Consider the following 14,111-nt stretch of genomic DNA (forward strand, 5'->3'; position numbering starts at 1 on the left):
TCGGTACCATTTTCGAAACGTCTTGACTCCAGTGTCCTGGAATGGATCCTCTCATTTGAACAAAAGAACTAAAATTTCCATTTTTATATGATGAAATACTAGCGTCGTGAACCATTTGTTCAGTCTCCACTTCGTTAGCTACATCTCCCTGAAAACAAATCAAAATAATGTTTTTTTTAATTATGCGAGTAAAATTTTCATAATGTCCAATATATATATATATAAATATTTCTGTGCAAACCTCAAAATTAGCACCTCTTTTTAAAAATCTTGTGCCTGCATATCTATTAGATCTTCTAGCGATCAATGTTAAATAAAGACTACGTCCATAAACTGATATATTCGATTGGTCCACAAAACCATGAGTAATATATAATATCCAGTCTAAATGCAAAAGATTAATTATTGGTCTCAGTAGGTGCCAATTCCAAACGAATCTTTCATTCGGTGAAGATCTAACACCAAAATGAAGAGCATGTCTATTCTCTTGAAACTGATCAAATTGTTTAACATCTTTACATTTGTTTGAATTTTTCATAAAATGTTTTTGATATGTTGTCGTATTATTTGTAAAAACGTTCAAGGGAAAATCTTTCGGAGGAGACATATTGATTTGCAAAGAATGAGTTAAATCGTAACTGTAACTAAAAAATAATAATGTTCAAACCAATGTTTAAAACAATGTGTTGTGATGTAATCATTAAAAAAAATTACCTGAAATAAAAATTACTGGATAAGTCAATATTTTGAAACATTTTTACATATTTTTGTTCTTCCGGATTATTCTTTCTTCCTTCTGCTGGAATGTATATCATTGCAGTATCTTTAATTTTATAAATACTGTGATGACCTACGATAGCGACTTTTTGCCTCTTGGTAACTAATATTATATAGTATCCTTCTAAAAATCTTATAAAACCTGAAACGATAATAATTTTTATTCTTCGACATATATATATAACAAATAAACATATGTATATCGAAAACAAGAGAGAAAAAAATTTTCATCTAACCTACAATACCAAAGGCAGATACAATTTTCCCAATGGCACTACTTTTCGATTGCACTTTATTGGAAACATCAATTTTTTCGAGTAAACGATGAATTTCATTTTGTGTATATTCTTTTTTATCATCTGTTATTATCAAATCTCTAGGATTTGTCCTATCAATTTTAAGCACTCTAAACCTTGTTAATGAATTATTAGAACCTATAAGATAAAACATCTGTAAAAAAAAAAAAAAAAAAAAAAAAAAAAAATTTTTTTTACTGACTCTTACAAATAAAATTTTTAATTGATGATTTTTTTTTTTAATAAGTACCCTACCGTTTTCGTTTCGTATAAAACCATTTTTTGCACAAATGAAATAAGTGGATGAAAATAAACATTACAATCATCCATGATTATTTTAAAAATTTAAAACAGGATAACAAAATGCAAATAAGTATTAAATAAAATTTATTAAAATTTATCACAACGATGTCAAAAATAAAATTAAATATACTTTATAAAAAACAAAGCGTTTCAATGGTTAAAAAAAAATAAAAAATAACGTTGCATATTAATTTTCTTAACAACAAAATAATAATTTTATAATATAAAAAATTTAAAATCCATTATAATTATTTAACTCTGTCAATGTAAAATTTTAGCAAGTAAAATCATTTAACTCGTTATCATATCTTTTCTACTGACACGATTTTAACCGTTATTGATTGACACGACCCTGTTGATACTTATTTCAAACAAAAAAAAGAACACGAAATGTTTTTTTAAATATCCTTTTTCGATATTATTTGATTTAATACGTTGTTTTTCTTTTGTTTCGTTCTTTTCAGGGCAAAAAACAAAAAAAAAAAAACGATTAATCATAAATTTTGCACGCCAATCACTCATTAATGATTTTGAAAATTGTAATTCAATAATAATAATAATAATGATAAATAAAAAAAAATATTTTTTTGACTTGAGCCCGCTCTCTGCTTTTATTTATTTATTCGTCCTAAATAATTATTTAATAAAGTCAATTTTTTTTTAAATTTTGATTGTTTAAATTGAGTGAATTCAAAAAATTACTTCCCCCCCTCCCCCATTAAAAAAAATCCCATTTATTTTTTATATAAGGTCTTTGTTTGTATTCTTCATATAAAAAACATCAATTATTATTATTATTATTATTAAGATTTCAATTCAAAATGTTGTTTTTCTACAAATTAAATGTATAAATTTTATACAAATTAATAATAATAATAATAATAAATGACAATAAATTACAGGTGTGTACAAAAGTACAGTTCAATTTCAATTTTATTTAAGAAAAAAAAAAAAAAGGAAATGGGAATTACTTAAAAAAAAAATTGGGTCGCCAAAAAGTAAATTAGTCGCTTAACAACCAACCAATTTTTCAAAACATAAAATCCTTTTTTTCCCTCCTCCAGCAGCATTGCTGACTCAAAGTTTATTTTGTTTTCTATTGTTCTAACTTAAAAATATATTATTAGCATGATAAAATCCGTAAATATAAAGTTTTTATTTTATTTTTATTTATTTTATTTAAATAATTAATTGCTTTTTAAAATGGCTTTTTTTCTGACAGAGAGAATGTATTTCTATACACATAGGTCAAGCCGGTGTTCAAATGGGTAACGCATGTTGGGAATTATATTGTCTGGAACATGGTATAATGCCAGATGGTTGGAAATCTCCGGATGATACTGTCGAAGTTGGAAATGATAGTTTAAATACGTTTTTCGATGAAGTTTATAATGGAAGACAAGTTCCAAGAGCGATTTTTATAGATTTAGAACCTACAGTGATAGGTGAGAAAATTATTATTATTTTTTTTTTTTGATGCAGAATCCAAGAGTAAAACATAAACATTTACAGATGAAATCCGAACGGGTGCTTACAGAGAATTATTTCATCCAGAATTACTTATCACTGGGAAAGAAGATGCTGCTAATAATTATGCAAGGGGGCATTACACCATAGGTAATAATGATAAATTCAAGGGATAAAATATTAAACAAAGTTCAAATTGTGATGTTGTATGTTCAGGTAAAGAATGTATAGATCTGACATTGGATAGAATTCAAAAAATGACTGAACATTGTGGTGGTTTGCAAGGATTTCTTATTTTTCATTCTTTTGGTGGTGGTACAGGCTCTGGATTTACATCACTTTTAATGGAAAAGCTCTCTGTAGATTATCCTAAAAAGAGTAAATTAAGTTTTTCTATTTATCCAGCACCTCAGGTAAACAATCTGCTTTTGTTTTTTTTTAGTAGACAATAAAATAAAATTGAAATTATTATTATCAGGTTTCTACTGCAGTTGTTGAACCTTACAATGCAATTTTATACACACATCCTACACTTGAACATTGCGAAGTGGCATTTTTAGTTGATAATCAAGCAATTTATGAAATTTGCATGAGAAATTTGAGAATAGATCGTCCCTCGTATACCAATTTAAATCGTCTTATAGGACAAATCGTTTCGAGGTGAGTTAAAATGTCGTTTGGATTTATAAAATAATTAAAATAATTTTGAAAAATTCTTACCACGCACAGCATAACAGCTTCTCTTCGTTTCGATGGAGCATTGAATGTCGACCTTGTAGAATTTCAAACTAATTTGGTTCCTTATCCGAGAATTCATTTCCCTTTGGCAACCTATGCACCCATTATGTCTGCAGATAAAGCAAGTCATGAACAAATCAGCGTTGCCGATATAACAAAAGCTTGTTTCGAACCAAACAATCAAATGGTAACTGTAAATAAAATAAAATATTAATTTAATTTAAAAAAACGTACCTAATAGGTTTCTTTATTTCAGGTTAATTGCGATCCCAGAAAAGGAAAATACATAGCCGTTTGTATGTTGTATAGAGGAGATGTCGTACCAAAGGATGTCAATTCGGCAATCGCCATGATAAAAAAAGAAAAATCCGTTAAATTTGTCGATTGGAGTCCGACCGGATTCAAAGTATGTTCTCGTTTAATAAAATTCATTTTAAAATTATCACATTTTCACTATTTTACACTTTTTTTTAGGTTGGCATCAACTATCAACCTCCAACGGTCGTTCCCGGAGGAGATTTGGCAAAAGTGCAAAGAGCCGTTTGTTGCTTAAGTAATACCACGGCGATTGTTGAAGCCTGGAGTAGAATTGATCATAAATTTGATCTCATGTATGCAAAAAGAGCTTTTGTTCATTGGTATGTCGGTGAAGGAATGGAAGAAGGTAATTTTACACACAAATATGCACATTACAAAAAACTAAATAATAAAATCCATATTCCAAAATTTGGCAAGTTCGATTTTCTTTTACTCTATGACTTATTTTAAAATTGACCTTTATTGTTTACATTTTTACAATTACACCCTATTATTATTATTATTATATTTACGTTACAAATGGTAAAATGTCGGCGTTTTTTTTGTTGTTAATTATCATTTATTTGGCACATACGAAAGCAGTTCAAGTTTAAAATTTCTTTTAATAAAATTTTTTTAAATAAGTATATTGATTTTAAGAAAATATTACCTGTGATATAAATTAGATTTTTGTTTTTAAAGCGATGAAAATAAAAATTTATATGAAATGTTTTTTTTTTTTTTTTACAGGTGAATTTTCGGAAGCAAGAGAAGATTTAGCCGCTCTCGAATTGGATTATCAAGAAGTAGAAGAAGACACAGGATCAGATTACGAAGATGATTAAAATATATTTTTAAAATTATTACTTTGATGGTTTGTTATAATAAGCAATTTGTTAATATTACAACTGGAAAAAAAAAAACATGTCTTTGAAAATAAATATATATATGTACATAGGTGTTGATTTTAAAAAATGTTTAATGAAAGGGTATTAGTAAAGTTGTATTGTTTAGATTTTATTTTTTTACTTTAAATTTATCATGCAAATGATGTAAAAAAAAAAAAAAATATTATGTAATGTAACAGTAAATACCCTGATGACTCCTATCATTGTTTGAAATTGTATTAATTTAATAAAAATTTTTTTTTCATGATGTAAATAATTAATTTTGAAAAAAAAATTTAATTAACTAAAAAAGAACAAATAAAATTTTGTTAAACATATTGCAAATAAATTTTCTTTTTGAAAGTCCCTATTGTTAAATAATTATAATTTAATTCATTCCTCTTAATTCTTTTATATACGCATAAAATTCTAAAAGTATCGATAATTATTAGTTAAAAAGTTATAAAACTAAATTAATAAATGTAATGTTAATTATTTGTCAAAACAAAATTATTACCATTATTAAATAAAATATAACGTTTCAAACTTTTGTCGTGGCATTAGTTGTAAAGTTATAACTTGTTTTGCATTAATTTTCTCTATGACAATATTGCCTCCAAAATTTTGTTAAAAAAGAATGTAATTAATATTACTTAAGTGCGTTAAGAATTAATCAATTGTTGTGATAACTTTTTATTATTATTAGAAAATAACATTCGTAACGTTTTTATTTTACCTCTTTTGATTAAATTTATTTAGGTCTTTTCTAATTAATATAACCAGTTCGGGTTAATATGGCGAAAGTAAATATTGTTAATATTGTTGTTTTAGACAATCCGTCTCCCTTTTTAAATCCATTTCAATTCGAAATAACATTTGATTGTATAGAAGAATTAAAAGAAGGTAAATGTTAAAAAATTAATTTTTTTAAAAAAAATCAAATCATCATTAGTTCTTACCCCGGCTATTTAATGAACGTTAGGTGTTAAATTTTATACTTTTATTTTTCTGAAGTTAAACTCAAAGTATGCACGTTTTATTTTCAGATTTAGAATGGAAAATGATTTACGTTGGATCTGCTGAAAGTGAAGCATACGATCAGGTATTGGACACAATATATGTCGGTCCAATACCTGAAGGTAGACATATGTTCGTTTTTCAAGCAGATCCCCCAGATGTTTCTAAAATTCCAGTAGCTGATGTATTAGGAGTAACAGTTGTATTGTTAACATGTTGCTATAGGTCACAAGAATTTGTTAGAGTTGGTTATTACACAAATAATGAATATTCAGATGTTGAACTAAGAGAAAATCCACCCATGCAACCCCAATTCGACAAGGTAAAAACATTTATAAAAAAAAAAAAAAAAAAAAAAACTTTTTTAATAACACACACAAATAAAATAAATAATTCTTACCTTAGATTATTAGAAACATATTGGGATCACAACCGAGAGTGACAAGATTTAAAATCAATTGGGAAGATGGCGTAGAAAATAAAGAATCCGTAGAAACTGAATTACCAGATATGGCAGACACATGTTCGACAGCATCTCCTGTAAAAAGTGTAGCACAACCTGAATCTGAATGGTGCACTGAAAATAGTCAAAATTCAGTTATAAAAACATTTGTTTTTTAATAAAAAATTTAAATTTTTCGGTTAATTTATTATTATACTAAATTTTTTTTTTTTTTTAAATTATATTAAAATTTTTTTTTTTATATAAGGGACTGATTAATATTTAGTAAAACAAACAAACAAACAAACAAACATCAAATTCAACTCGAGAAAAAGAAAATTGGAAAATTTTCTCTCGAATGACAAAAAACGATTTGTTAACAACTCGGATGCTTTAAATTTTTTTTCTTTTCGATATTTTTCCTTTTTTTTTTTTTTTTTTGTCTGCATCTTATTAATAATAATAATAATTGTTTTTTTTTTTTTTTTAAATAGTTTTTTTAAAGGCTGATGTGTTTATAATTATTATTTTTTTTTTTTTATGTACATAAAATGTGTTAATAAATTGGTATTTTTGATAAATTTGTTAAGTGAAATAATTGTGAATAATAATAATAATAATAAAACGCGTAAATAAATAAAACCATTATTATTATTATTCAATATAAAAGTGCCACACTTATCAATTGAATAATAATAATTTGTAATTTTTCTAAATAATAATAATAATAATAAAAAGAATTCATTGAGTGATGATGATTGGTACTAAAATTATGTAAAAAATAAATTTTTCATTTAAATTTAATTAATTATCATTATCATTATTATTATCAATTATTAAAATTCTTTTTTTTTTTTTTTTTAAACAAATTCATTTATTAATAATAATAATAATAATAATAAATAATTCACCAGAATTTAATAATGTTTATTTAAAAAAAAAAAAAAAAAATTTTGGTCGAATGTATAAAATAAAAACTTGATCGTCAATAAATGAATAATAATAATAATAATATTAAATTTTTTCCCCGGTTTTTCCCGTTTTTCCCCCCTTATTAATTTCAATACTTTAATAATAATAATAATAATTTTTTCTTTTTCTTTTTTACAGGAATCTAAGATTTTTACGGTTGAAAAACAAAATAATAATAATAATAATAAAAGACGATCAATTTAAAAATTAATTATTATTATTATTATTATTATTACTACGATTTTAATACGATTTTTTTTTTAAAAGGATTTATTTATATTAATTATTTTATTCCTAATTCACAAATACATTAAATATATTTATTCATTTTTTTTATTTATTAATTAATTAATAATTTATTATTTATTCACTCGAAAAAAAAAAAAATTATTATTATTATTATCATTATTATTATTATTATTTAATTTTTATAATAAAAAGTTTTCCTTTTTTCCTTTTTTTTTTTTTTTGTAAACTATAATTTTAATAAAATAAAAGTTTGTACTTTAAAATAAATAAAAAATAAAAAAAAAAAATTACTCGACTTGACTTTTCTTCCTTTTTTAATAAAAATAATAATAATAATAATAATAATAATAATAATAATAATAATAATAATAATAATAATAATAATAATAATAAAGCAATTTGGCAAAAAAAATAAAACTTCAAAAACTATAAAATTTTTTCTTTTGAAGTTATTATTATTATTTAAATATGAATTACGATGATTTTTACATTAATTAATTAATAATAATAATAATATTTTTTTAAATTAATTTTCAATCAATCACTGAATGAATTTATATATATACAAGATGAAGAATGACTGGGGTTTTTAAATATATTTTTAAATAAATACAATTATTATTATTATTATTATTATTATTATCATTACATTTAAATAAATTACAAAAAAAATAAAAATTTTTTTTACTTTCTTTCTATATAAAACTTTTACTCGATTAAAAAAAAGAGAAAGAGACAGGAAGTGGGAGAGAGAAATAGAGACATAGAGAGAGAGAGAGAGAGAGAGAGAGAGATAGAGAGAAGAGATCCCTCCATTACAATTCTTTTTACTGGATTTTGTAAAGTGACCATTCGAGCCTTTCGCTAAATAAATAAAAATTTTCCTTTTTTTCTTCGTACAAAACATTCGAAAAATAAATAGAAAAAAAAAAGCGCTAAAAAGTAGTAAAAGTTAAATATTTTTACAAAAAAAAAGTAAGTAAAATAAGACTGGGGGGGAGGGGGTTTCCCTTAATTATATCAACTGCTGTGAATTCTTCTATACTGTTCCAAAAGTTCCGAAGTTACGTTCGGCGTGCATAAATACGAATTGTTACCGATGTGCACGACGTTCGCATTCGAATGATGTATTATGTTGGGAGCGAGCAAAGCGTTCGGATTTATCGTCGTCAATTGAGTGTTTAACGTGGCTAAATTTAAATTACCCGTCGCCGTTGGAAAACTCGTTAAAATAGTCGGCGTGGGAACGGTTATGTCGGAAGACGACGATTGTTGTTGTTGTTGTTCCTGATTCGACGCGGGTTGTTGAGATTGCTGTTCCGGTACATCTTCCGTTTCCTGTTTGATTCTGCTCCGGTGCCTCAACCTGTGTGACGTCAGATAACTCTTGATGGGAAAACTTTTCGGACAGAGATCGCATTTGAAGGGCAACGGATTCGTCGTGCTGCTCGAACTCGTCAAATATTTCGTTCCCCCCGCGTTTTCTCCGTTCGGAAAATTCTCGTGCTGCGCTTTGTGCATTAAATAATAATGCTTGAAAACGAATGATTTCCCACACGTTTCACACACGTGCGGACCATTTATACCGTGTGTTTTTTTATGCTTGTGCAAATTGTCCTTTCGACTGAAACTTTTTTGACACACGTCGCACGTGTGTAACTTTTGACCCGTGTGCGACACGTTATGCCTTAGCAAATGTTCCTTACGTGAAAATGCTTTCGAACACGTTCCGCAAACAAACGGCCTTTCCCCCGAATGTGATTTCTTATGCTGGAACAAGTGTTCCTTCCTCTTGAAACTTTTTGTACACGTGTCGCAATCGTACGATTGATTTTCGTCACCGATATTTGTACTTTGTTGTTGAGTACCTTCGTTCCCTTCTTCGATTTCCTCTTCCAACGTAGGAGCCACCAATTCGACTCCGTTACCACCTTGAAACGTCATTTATTTAAAAAAAAAATTAAAACTCAAATTTTTTTGAATCTTTCGTTTTGTATTCCTGTCCAAAATAACCTACCTTGTTTTCTAATTTCACTTATCGGTTTATTATTACCGAACGAATTATTTATTCTTTCGTTATTCCCGTTCACGGCTCCCGTTGTGACTGTTCCCTTTTGCTCTCTCCCTTCTTTAACGTCCTGACTTTTAGAATCCGGATCCGATTTGACTACTTGATTCTGAGACACTTGTTGTACTACGTTTCTAGCGACGTTGACATTTTTACCATGTAAAATATTTTCCCTTTGGTTGTTCTGTTGAATTTGTCCCAAATTTAATTGCAGATTAGAATTGATTAATTGATTTAATTGATTTTGATCTAATCGGATTTGGGCGGGAATTATATTTGACATCTACAATAAATAAAAGAAACCATAGAGTAAAAATCAACGATTACACACCAATATTACATTTATCATATGTAACGATTGACAATTTTTTAATTCAAATATTTACCTGATTGAGATGAGTCGTGTGAATTTGAGAATTTGTTACAGCTACCGATTCACCATCTAATATGTTTATATTTTTAAGTTTTAATACTTCGGCTATTGTATTTCTAAAAATAAAAGAAATTAAAATGTAAAAATTTTCTGTCATAAAATACAAATTAGTTTTTTTTTTTTTTATTACCTATCTTTGGCGGCAAGTCCTATTTGTTGAAGTAAATCTTGATTAGATGGAGCAATGGTTACTGCTGCGACTAAAGGTGGAGGTGGAGGCACTGATGTAGCTTCTGTTGAAGTTTGAGTACCATCATCGGATTTTGAACTGTTATTAACCGTCGCTGACTGTTGCTTTACTGGCTGTGGAGTTAATGTAGGAATAGACATGCTTAAAGGTAAACTACTTGTTTCGCCATAGGGAACTAGAGAAGGAATACCTCCTTGCACCTGATCCGAAAATATCACAATTATAATTTAAAGAAGTAAAAATATTAAATATTCGTTTTTCTTTTTTATAATGTACCTGGACTTTGTACTGTGTTAATCTGTTACCATCAGTTTCAGTTAAAATTTGTATGGCTGAAGGTAAAATGGCATTTCCATCTGTTAAACTTGCCACACTATTCACTGGAATTTTGACTTTACCTGACAGAGAGTCATCTTTTTTTCTAGGTGGCTCATCTTTCACATAAACCTGATATTTATAATTTTTAATTGAGTATTTTAAAATTTCGATGAATTTTATAACATCTGAGCAAAATTATATTGAATTTTTTTTTTTTTTTTCGAATTACACTTACAGAAACTTTTCCTTCTCTTGTTAAATCATCTGAATACTTTAATGAAGTAAAGTAACTTTCCAGCATAGCTTCAGCATTTATACACGCTTCTCTAAATTCAAAATAACTTTCTAATTTCTCAACACAACTGCTACAAATTATCTTTGGTAAAGAATCCTCTTCTTGCACCTAAATAATCAAACAAAAAATTTATCTATAAAAAGTAGCTTTATTTCGTTTATTGACAAATTTTCATAAAACAACTGTAAATAAAATAACACGTTATCGCGCTTGACATCCATCACATTTAAAATACTCGACTGTGCAAATTTGTCGTATTTTAAAATGAGAAAGATACATGATAACTACTCAAAAAATAAATTAAAATTTAAAAACCGATATCACTTTGAACATAAAATACAAACAAAACAATTAACGTTCATCTCACATTTTAAAAAATTAATTAAAGACAGAATTTAACAATATTAAGATTGAATATATATTTTTAACGTAGACTTGATAATTTTAAGAATAAAACACTCACTTGAAGGGGTAAACAAGTTTGAATTTTGTTAGGTAAAGAACGGCGTCTACCCTCTTCACGAAAGATATGCATTTTGGTACCCTCGCTCGAAGTGCATAATCTACAAAGTTCATAGTAATTAACACGTCTATATCCTGCCATTACTATAAATACATACAGAAATTTTTTGACTAAATTTTTATATCAAAAATTTGTTTTTTTACGAATATCCATTCGTAAAATACAAATACTATGTAATAAACAAATAATAATCATCTCCATTTTTTGTAAGAGTACGTTCTGGTTCGACCCTTTTAAAACTTTCAAAGCAAATTCTTTTCCGTAGCAAAATTTTTAAATAACACTTAATGTTTACGTTGAAATGTCAACTAGTGTCGTGGTACAAGATTAGCATTTTATTTATTTATTTATTTATTTATTTTTTTTTTTTACGTATATTTTGTAAAGTTTTTTAATTTATTTAAAAAACTTTAGAGTTATGGCACCAAATGTATATTAAAAAATATTTACTTACGAAACTTTGTACTATGTCAAACTATCTTTTTCTTATGTTTTGACATAACCTTACCTGGTTTTATCCATTTAAAATTAATAGTATGTTAGCTAAAACTTCGAGAATAGTAGCATTATGTAGTGCTGCTAATTTTATTAACGCGGCGGATCGTGTTATTATGCCAATCGCTATTGTACCTATGACGGATGAGTTCAAGTGGAACTTGCACTGGCAAGGTATTTATTACCTATAAGAAATCATTATTAAATCAGTTGTAGGTCACCTGTGTATAAATTTTATGCTGTAATGCATCAAACAAATTATTATGTTTTAAAAATCTTAGTTTTTCAAATTATAATAATGATAATAAATATTATACCTATTGTAAATTGCATGAAAAATAAACTTTTTACTTTAGGTTGGATATTGTCAGCATTTGCTTTTGGTTATTTTACAAGTCAAATAATTGGGGGTTGTGCTGCCAGCAGGTCTGGAGGCAAAAATGTTTTGATATTTGCAGTCTTATTTTGGTCCATATCAACAGTGGTAACTCCTGTGTTAGCATCATCACTACCTGCCATTATATTTTGTCGAGTTTTATTAGGTTTCGGGGAAGGCCTAGGTAATAATACTATACTACCAATAAATTAAAATATAACTTTAATTTATAATAATTAATTTGATTCTATTTTTTTTTTTTTAGGATTACCTACCATATTCCATATTTTTGCCAATAATGTTCCCACAGAAGAGAGATCCAGAGCTTTTGGATATTTAGTCGCTGCAGGTTCTGTCGGACAAACTGTGGCTTCTATTGTAAATATAATTTTAAATAATTTTAGTTAATGGAATCTAATAAAAAAAATTTTTTTAAAGACAATATTTTAAAGTTATTTCATTAAATAAATAAATACAAAGTCATTAAATAACGATAAATAAAATAAACAAACAAAATAATTAAACAAATATAATTTTGTGAAAATTTTTCTTTTTAATTTATCATTATTATTGTTTTTTTTTTTTTTTAGATATGCCCACACCTTCATTGGCAGTCTGGATTTTATTTATTCGGTTCATTAGGCATAATTTGGGTTCTTTTATCTTTGGTTTTATATAAAGATACGTCTAAACAAGATGAAATACCTTTGTTTGTGCCAAAGGTATATCGTCTAATGGTTTCCACATTAAAAAATTTTACATTTTCATAATTATTATTATTATTATCGAGAGTTAATAATTCAATTGATTACAGGTTACCAATCACAATGTTCGTTGGTCTGAATTTTTAAGACATTGGCCTTTGTGGGCTTTATATATAGCTCATTTTGCAATGAACTGGTCCAATTATATAATTATGCAGTGGTTACCCACATATTTATCAAGAAATTTAGGAGCTAATAAAGAAAGCATAAGCCTTACTGCTATGCCCTATATTGTAAATAGTTTGGTAGGAATCGGTAAGAAGAACAAAGAATTCGATTTGGGACATTTTAAGTTTTTGAAAACAAAATTTTTATGTAAAAAAAAAATTTACCTTTTGCAGTGGCCGGTCATTTCGCTGATAAACTTATAAATAGAAGGTGGACCGTTTTGTCAGTACGAAGATTAATGACTTCTATAGGTTTATTAGGTCCTGGTATATTTTTATTGGCTTTTTGTGCTGTCGATAATTTACTAGCAGCTGTAATGTAAGTTTTTACATTTACATATTTATTTACATTTACATATAAAAAAATTTTAATTAATTTTTTTTTTTTTATACAGAATTGTTTGCATTTCGATGGGGCTTTGCGCTTGCAATTCAGCAGGTCACTTAAGTAATTATGCTGACATTGCCCCAAATCATGCAGGTCTTACCTTTGCCATTTCCAATACGCTTGCAACAATCCCTGGAATTCTTTGCGGACCAGTAACTGCTGAACTTGTGACAAGTTCTCACGGTAGATGGTTTCCAGTGTTTGTACTCGCTGCTGTCATTAATTTCACTGGTGCTGTCGTTTATGCAAGTCAAAGTTCCGCTACTCAGATTGTTTAAAAAAAACAAAATACATGCATTCGATTGGTCAATGTTATGTTTGTTAAAAATGATAATTTCAACCATGTTTCAATTATTTTAAACATGAAAAAATAAATGTTAATAAGATTTGTCTGTAACATGACAAACTTAAAAATTAAAATAATTTTAACATGATTAAAAATTAAAATATTTTTGTGAAAAATAAAGTAAAAAAAAAAAAAAAAAAAATTTGGCAATACTTATATTTATGATCTGAATAGATTTTCTTCAGTACGTCTCTAGTCAAAAAAAAAAAAAAAAATTAATTATTTTTTTAACGACATTTTGCTTTTTGGAAATTAAAAAAATTTTTTTTTGACTATAAGTACGTTAGATAAAAAAAGAAATAT

At 26.8% G+C, this 14,111-nt stretch overlaps 5 protein-coding genes across 5 annotated transcripts in view; 3 read left to right on the forward strand and 2 right to left on the reverse strand.

Annotated features, from left to right (window-relative positions):
* The window catches only part of Phum_PHUM504360 (uncharacterized protein), a gene marked incomplete at both ends in the record, with an annotated part of 3,933 nt that extends 2,530 nt beyond the window's left edge, over nt 1-1,403 (reverse strand). Inside the window, 5 exons of the mRNA XM_002430893.1 lie at nt 8-148; nt 242-644; nt 715-919; nt 1,014-1,227; nt 1,329-1,403. Coding sequence (XP_002430938.1) covers nt 8-148; nt 242-644; nt 715-919; nt 1,014-1,227; nt 1,329-1,403 — 1,038 coding nt within the window. The remainder of the gene's footprint in view (nt 1-7; nt 149-241; nt 645-714; nt 920-1,013; nt 1,228-1,328) is intronic.
* Nucleotides 1,404-2,504: 1,101 nt separating this feature from the next.
* On the forward strand, nt 2,505-4,349 carry Phum_PHUM504470 (uncharacterized protein; the record flags this gene model as incomplete). Its single annotated transcript, XM_002430894.1, has 8 exons — nt 2,505-2,516; nt 2,599-2,821; nt 2,889-2,993; nt 3,060-3,256; nt 3,322-3,503; nt 3,573-3,768; nt 3,838-3,987; nt 4,056-4,349. 8 exons carry the CDS (start codon nt 2,505-2,507, stop codon nt 4,347-4,349), a joined length of 1,359 nt encoding a protein of 452 aa, XP_002430939.1.
* A 1,210-nt stretch (nt 4,350-5,559) lies between these two features.
* Nucleotides 5,560-6,510, forward strand: Phum_PHUM504480 (Anti-silencing protein, putative; the record flags this gene model as incomplete). The annotated part of the gene is made up of 4 exons (XM_002430895.1): nt 5,560-5,668; nt 5,812-6,104; nt 6,188-6,379; nt 6,493-6,510. The coding sequence occupies 4 exons, from the start codon at nt 5,560-5,562 to the stop codon at nt 6,508-6,510; spliced, it is 612 nt and encodes a 203-aa protein (XP_002430940.1).
* Nucleotides 6,511-8,465: 1,955 nt separating this feature from the next.
* On the reverse strand, nt 8,466-11,353 carry Phum_PHUM504490 (zinc finger protein, putative; the record flags this gene model as incomplete). Its single annotated transcript, XM_002430896.1, has 7 exons — nt 8,466-9,376; nt 9,463-9,796; nt 9,900-10,002; nt 10,077-10,336; nt 10,413-10,583; nt 10,690-10,857; nt 11,213-11,353. 7 exons carry the CDS (start codon nt 11,351-11,353, stop codon nt 8,466-8,468), a joined length of 2,088 nt encoding a protein of 695 aa, XP_002430941.1.
* A 455-nt stretch (nt 11,354-11,808) lies between these two features.
* On the forward strand, nt 11,809-13,740 carry Phum_PHUM504500 (uncharacterized protein; the record flags this gene model as incomplete). Its single annotated transcript, XM_002430897.1, has 7 exons — nt 11,809-11,941; nt 12,124-12,327; nt 12,409-12,521; nt 12,734-12,865; nt 12,958-13,162; nt 13,249-13,393; nt 13,470-13,740. The coding sequence occupies 7 exons, from the start codon at nt 11,809-11,811 to the stop codon at nt 13,738-13,740; spliced, it is 1,203 nt and encodes a 400-aa protein (XP_002430942.1).
* Nucleotides 13,741-14,111: the final 371 nt, after the last annotated feature.

This window comes from Pediculus humanus, genomic scaffold, assembly GCF_000006295.1.
Source record: "Pediculus humanus corporis 1103172108276 genomic scaffold, whole genome shotgun sequence".
NCBI lineage: Eukaryota > Metazoa > Arthropoda > Insecta > Psocodea > Pediculidae > Pediculus > Pediculus humanus.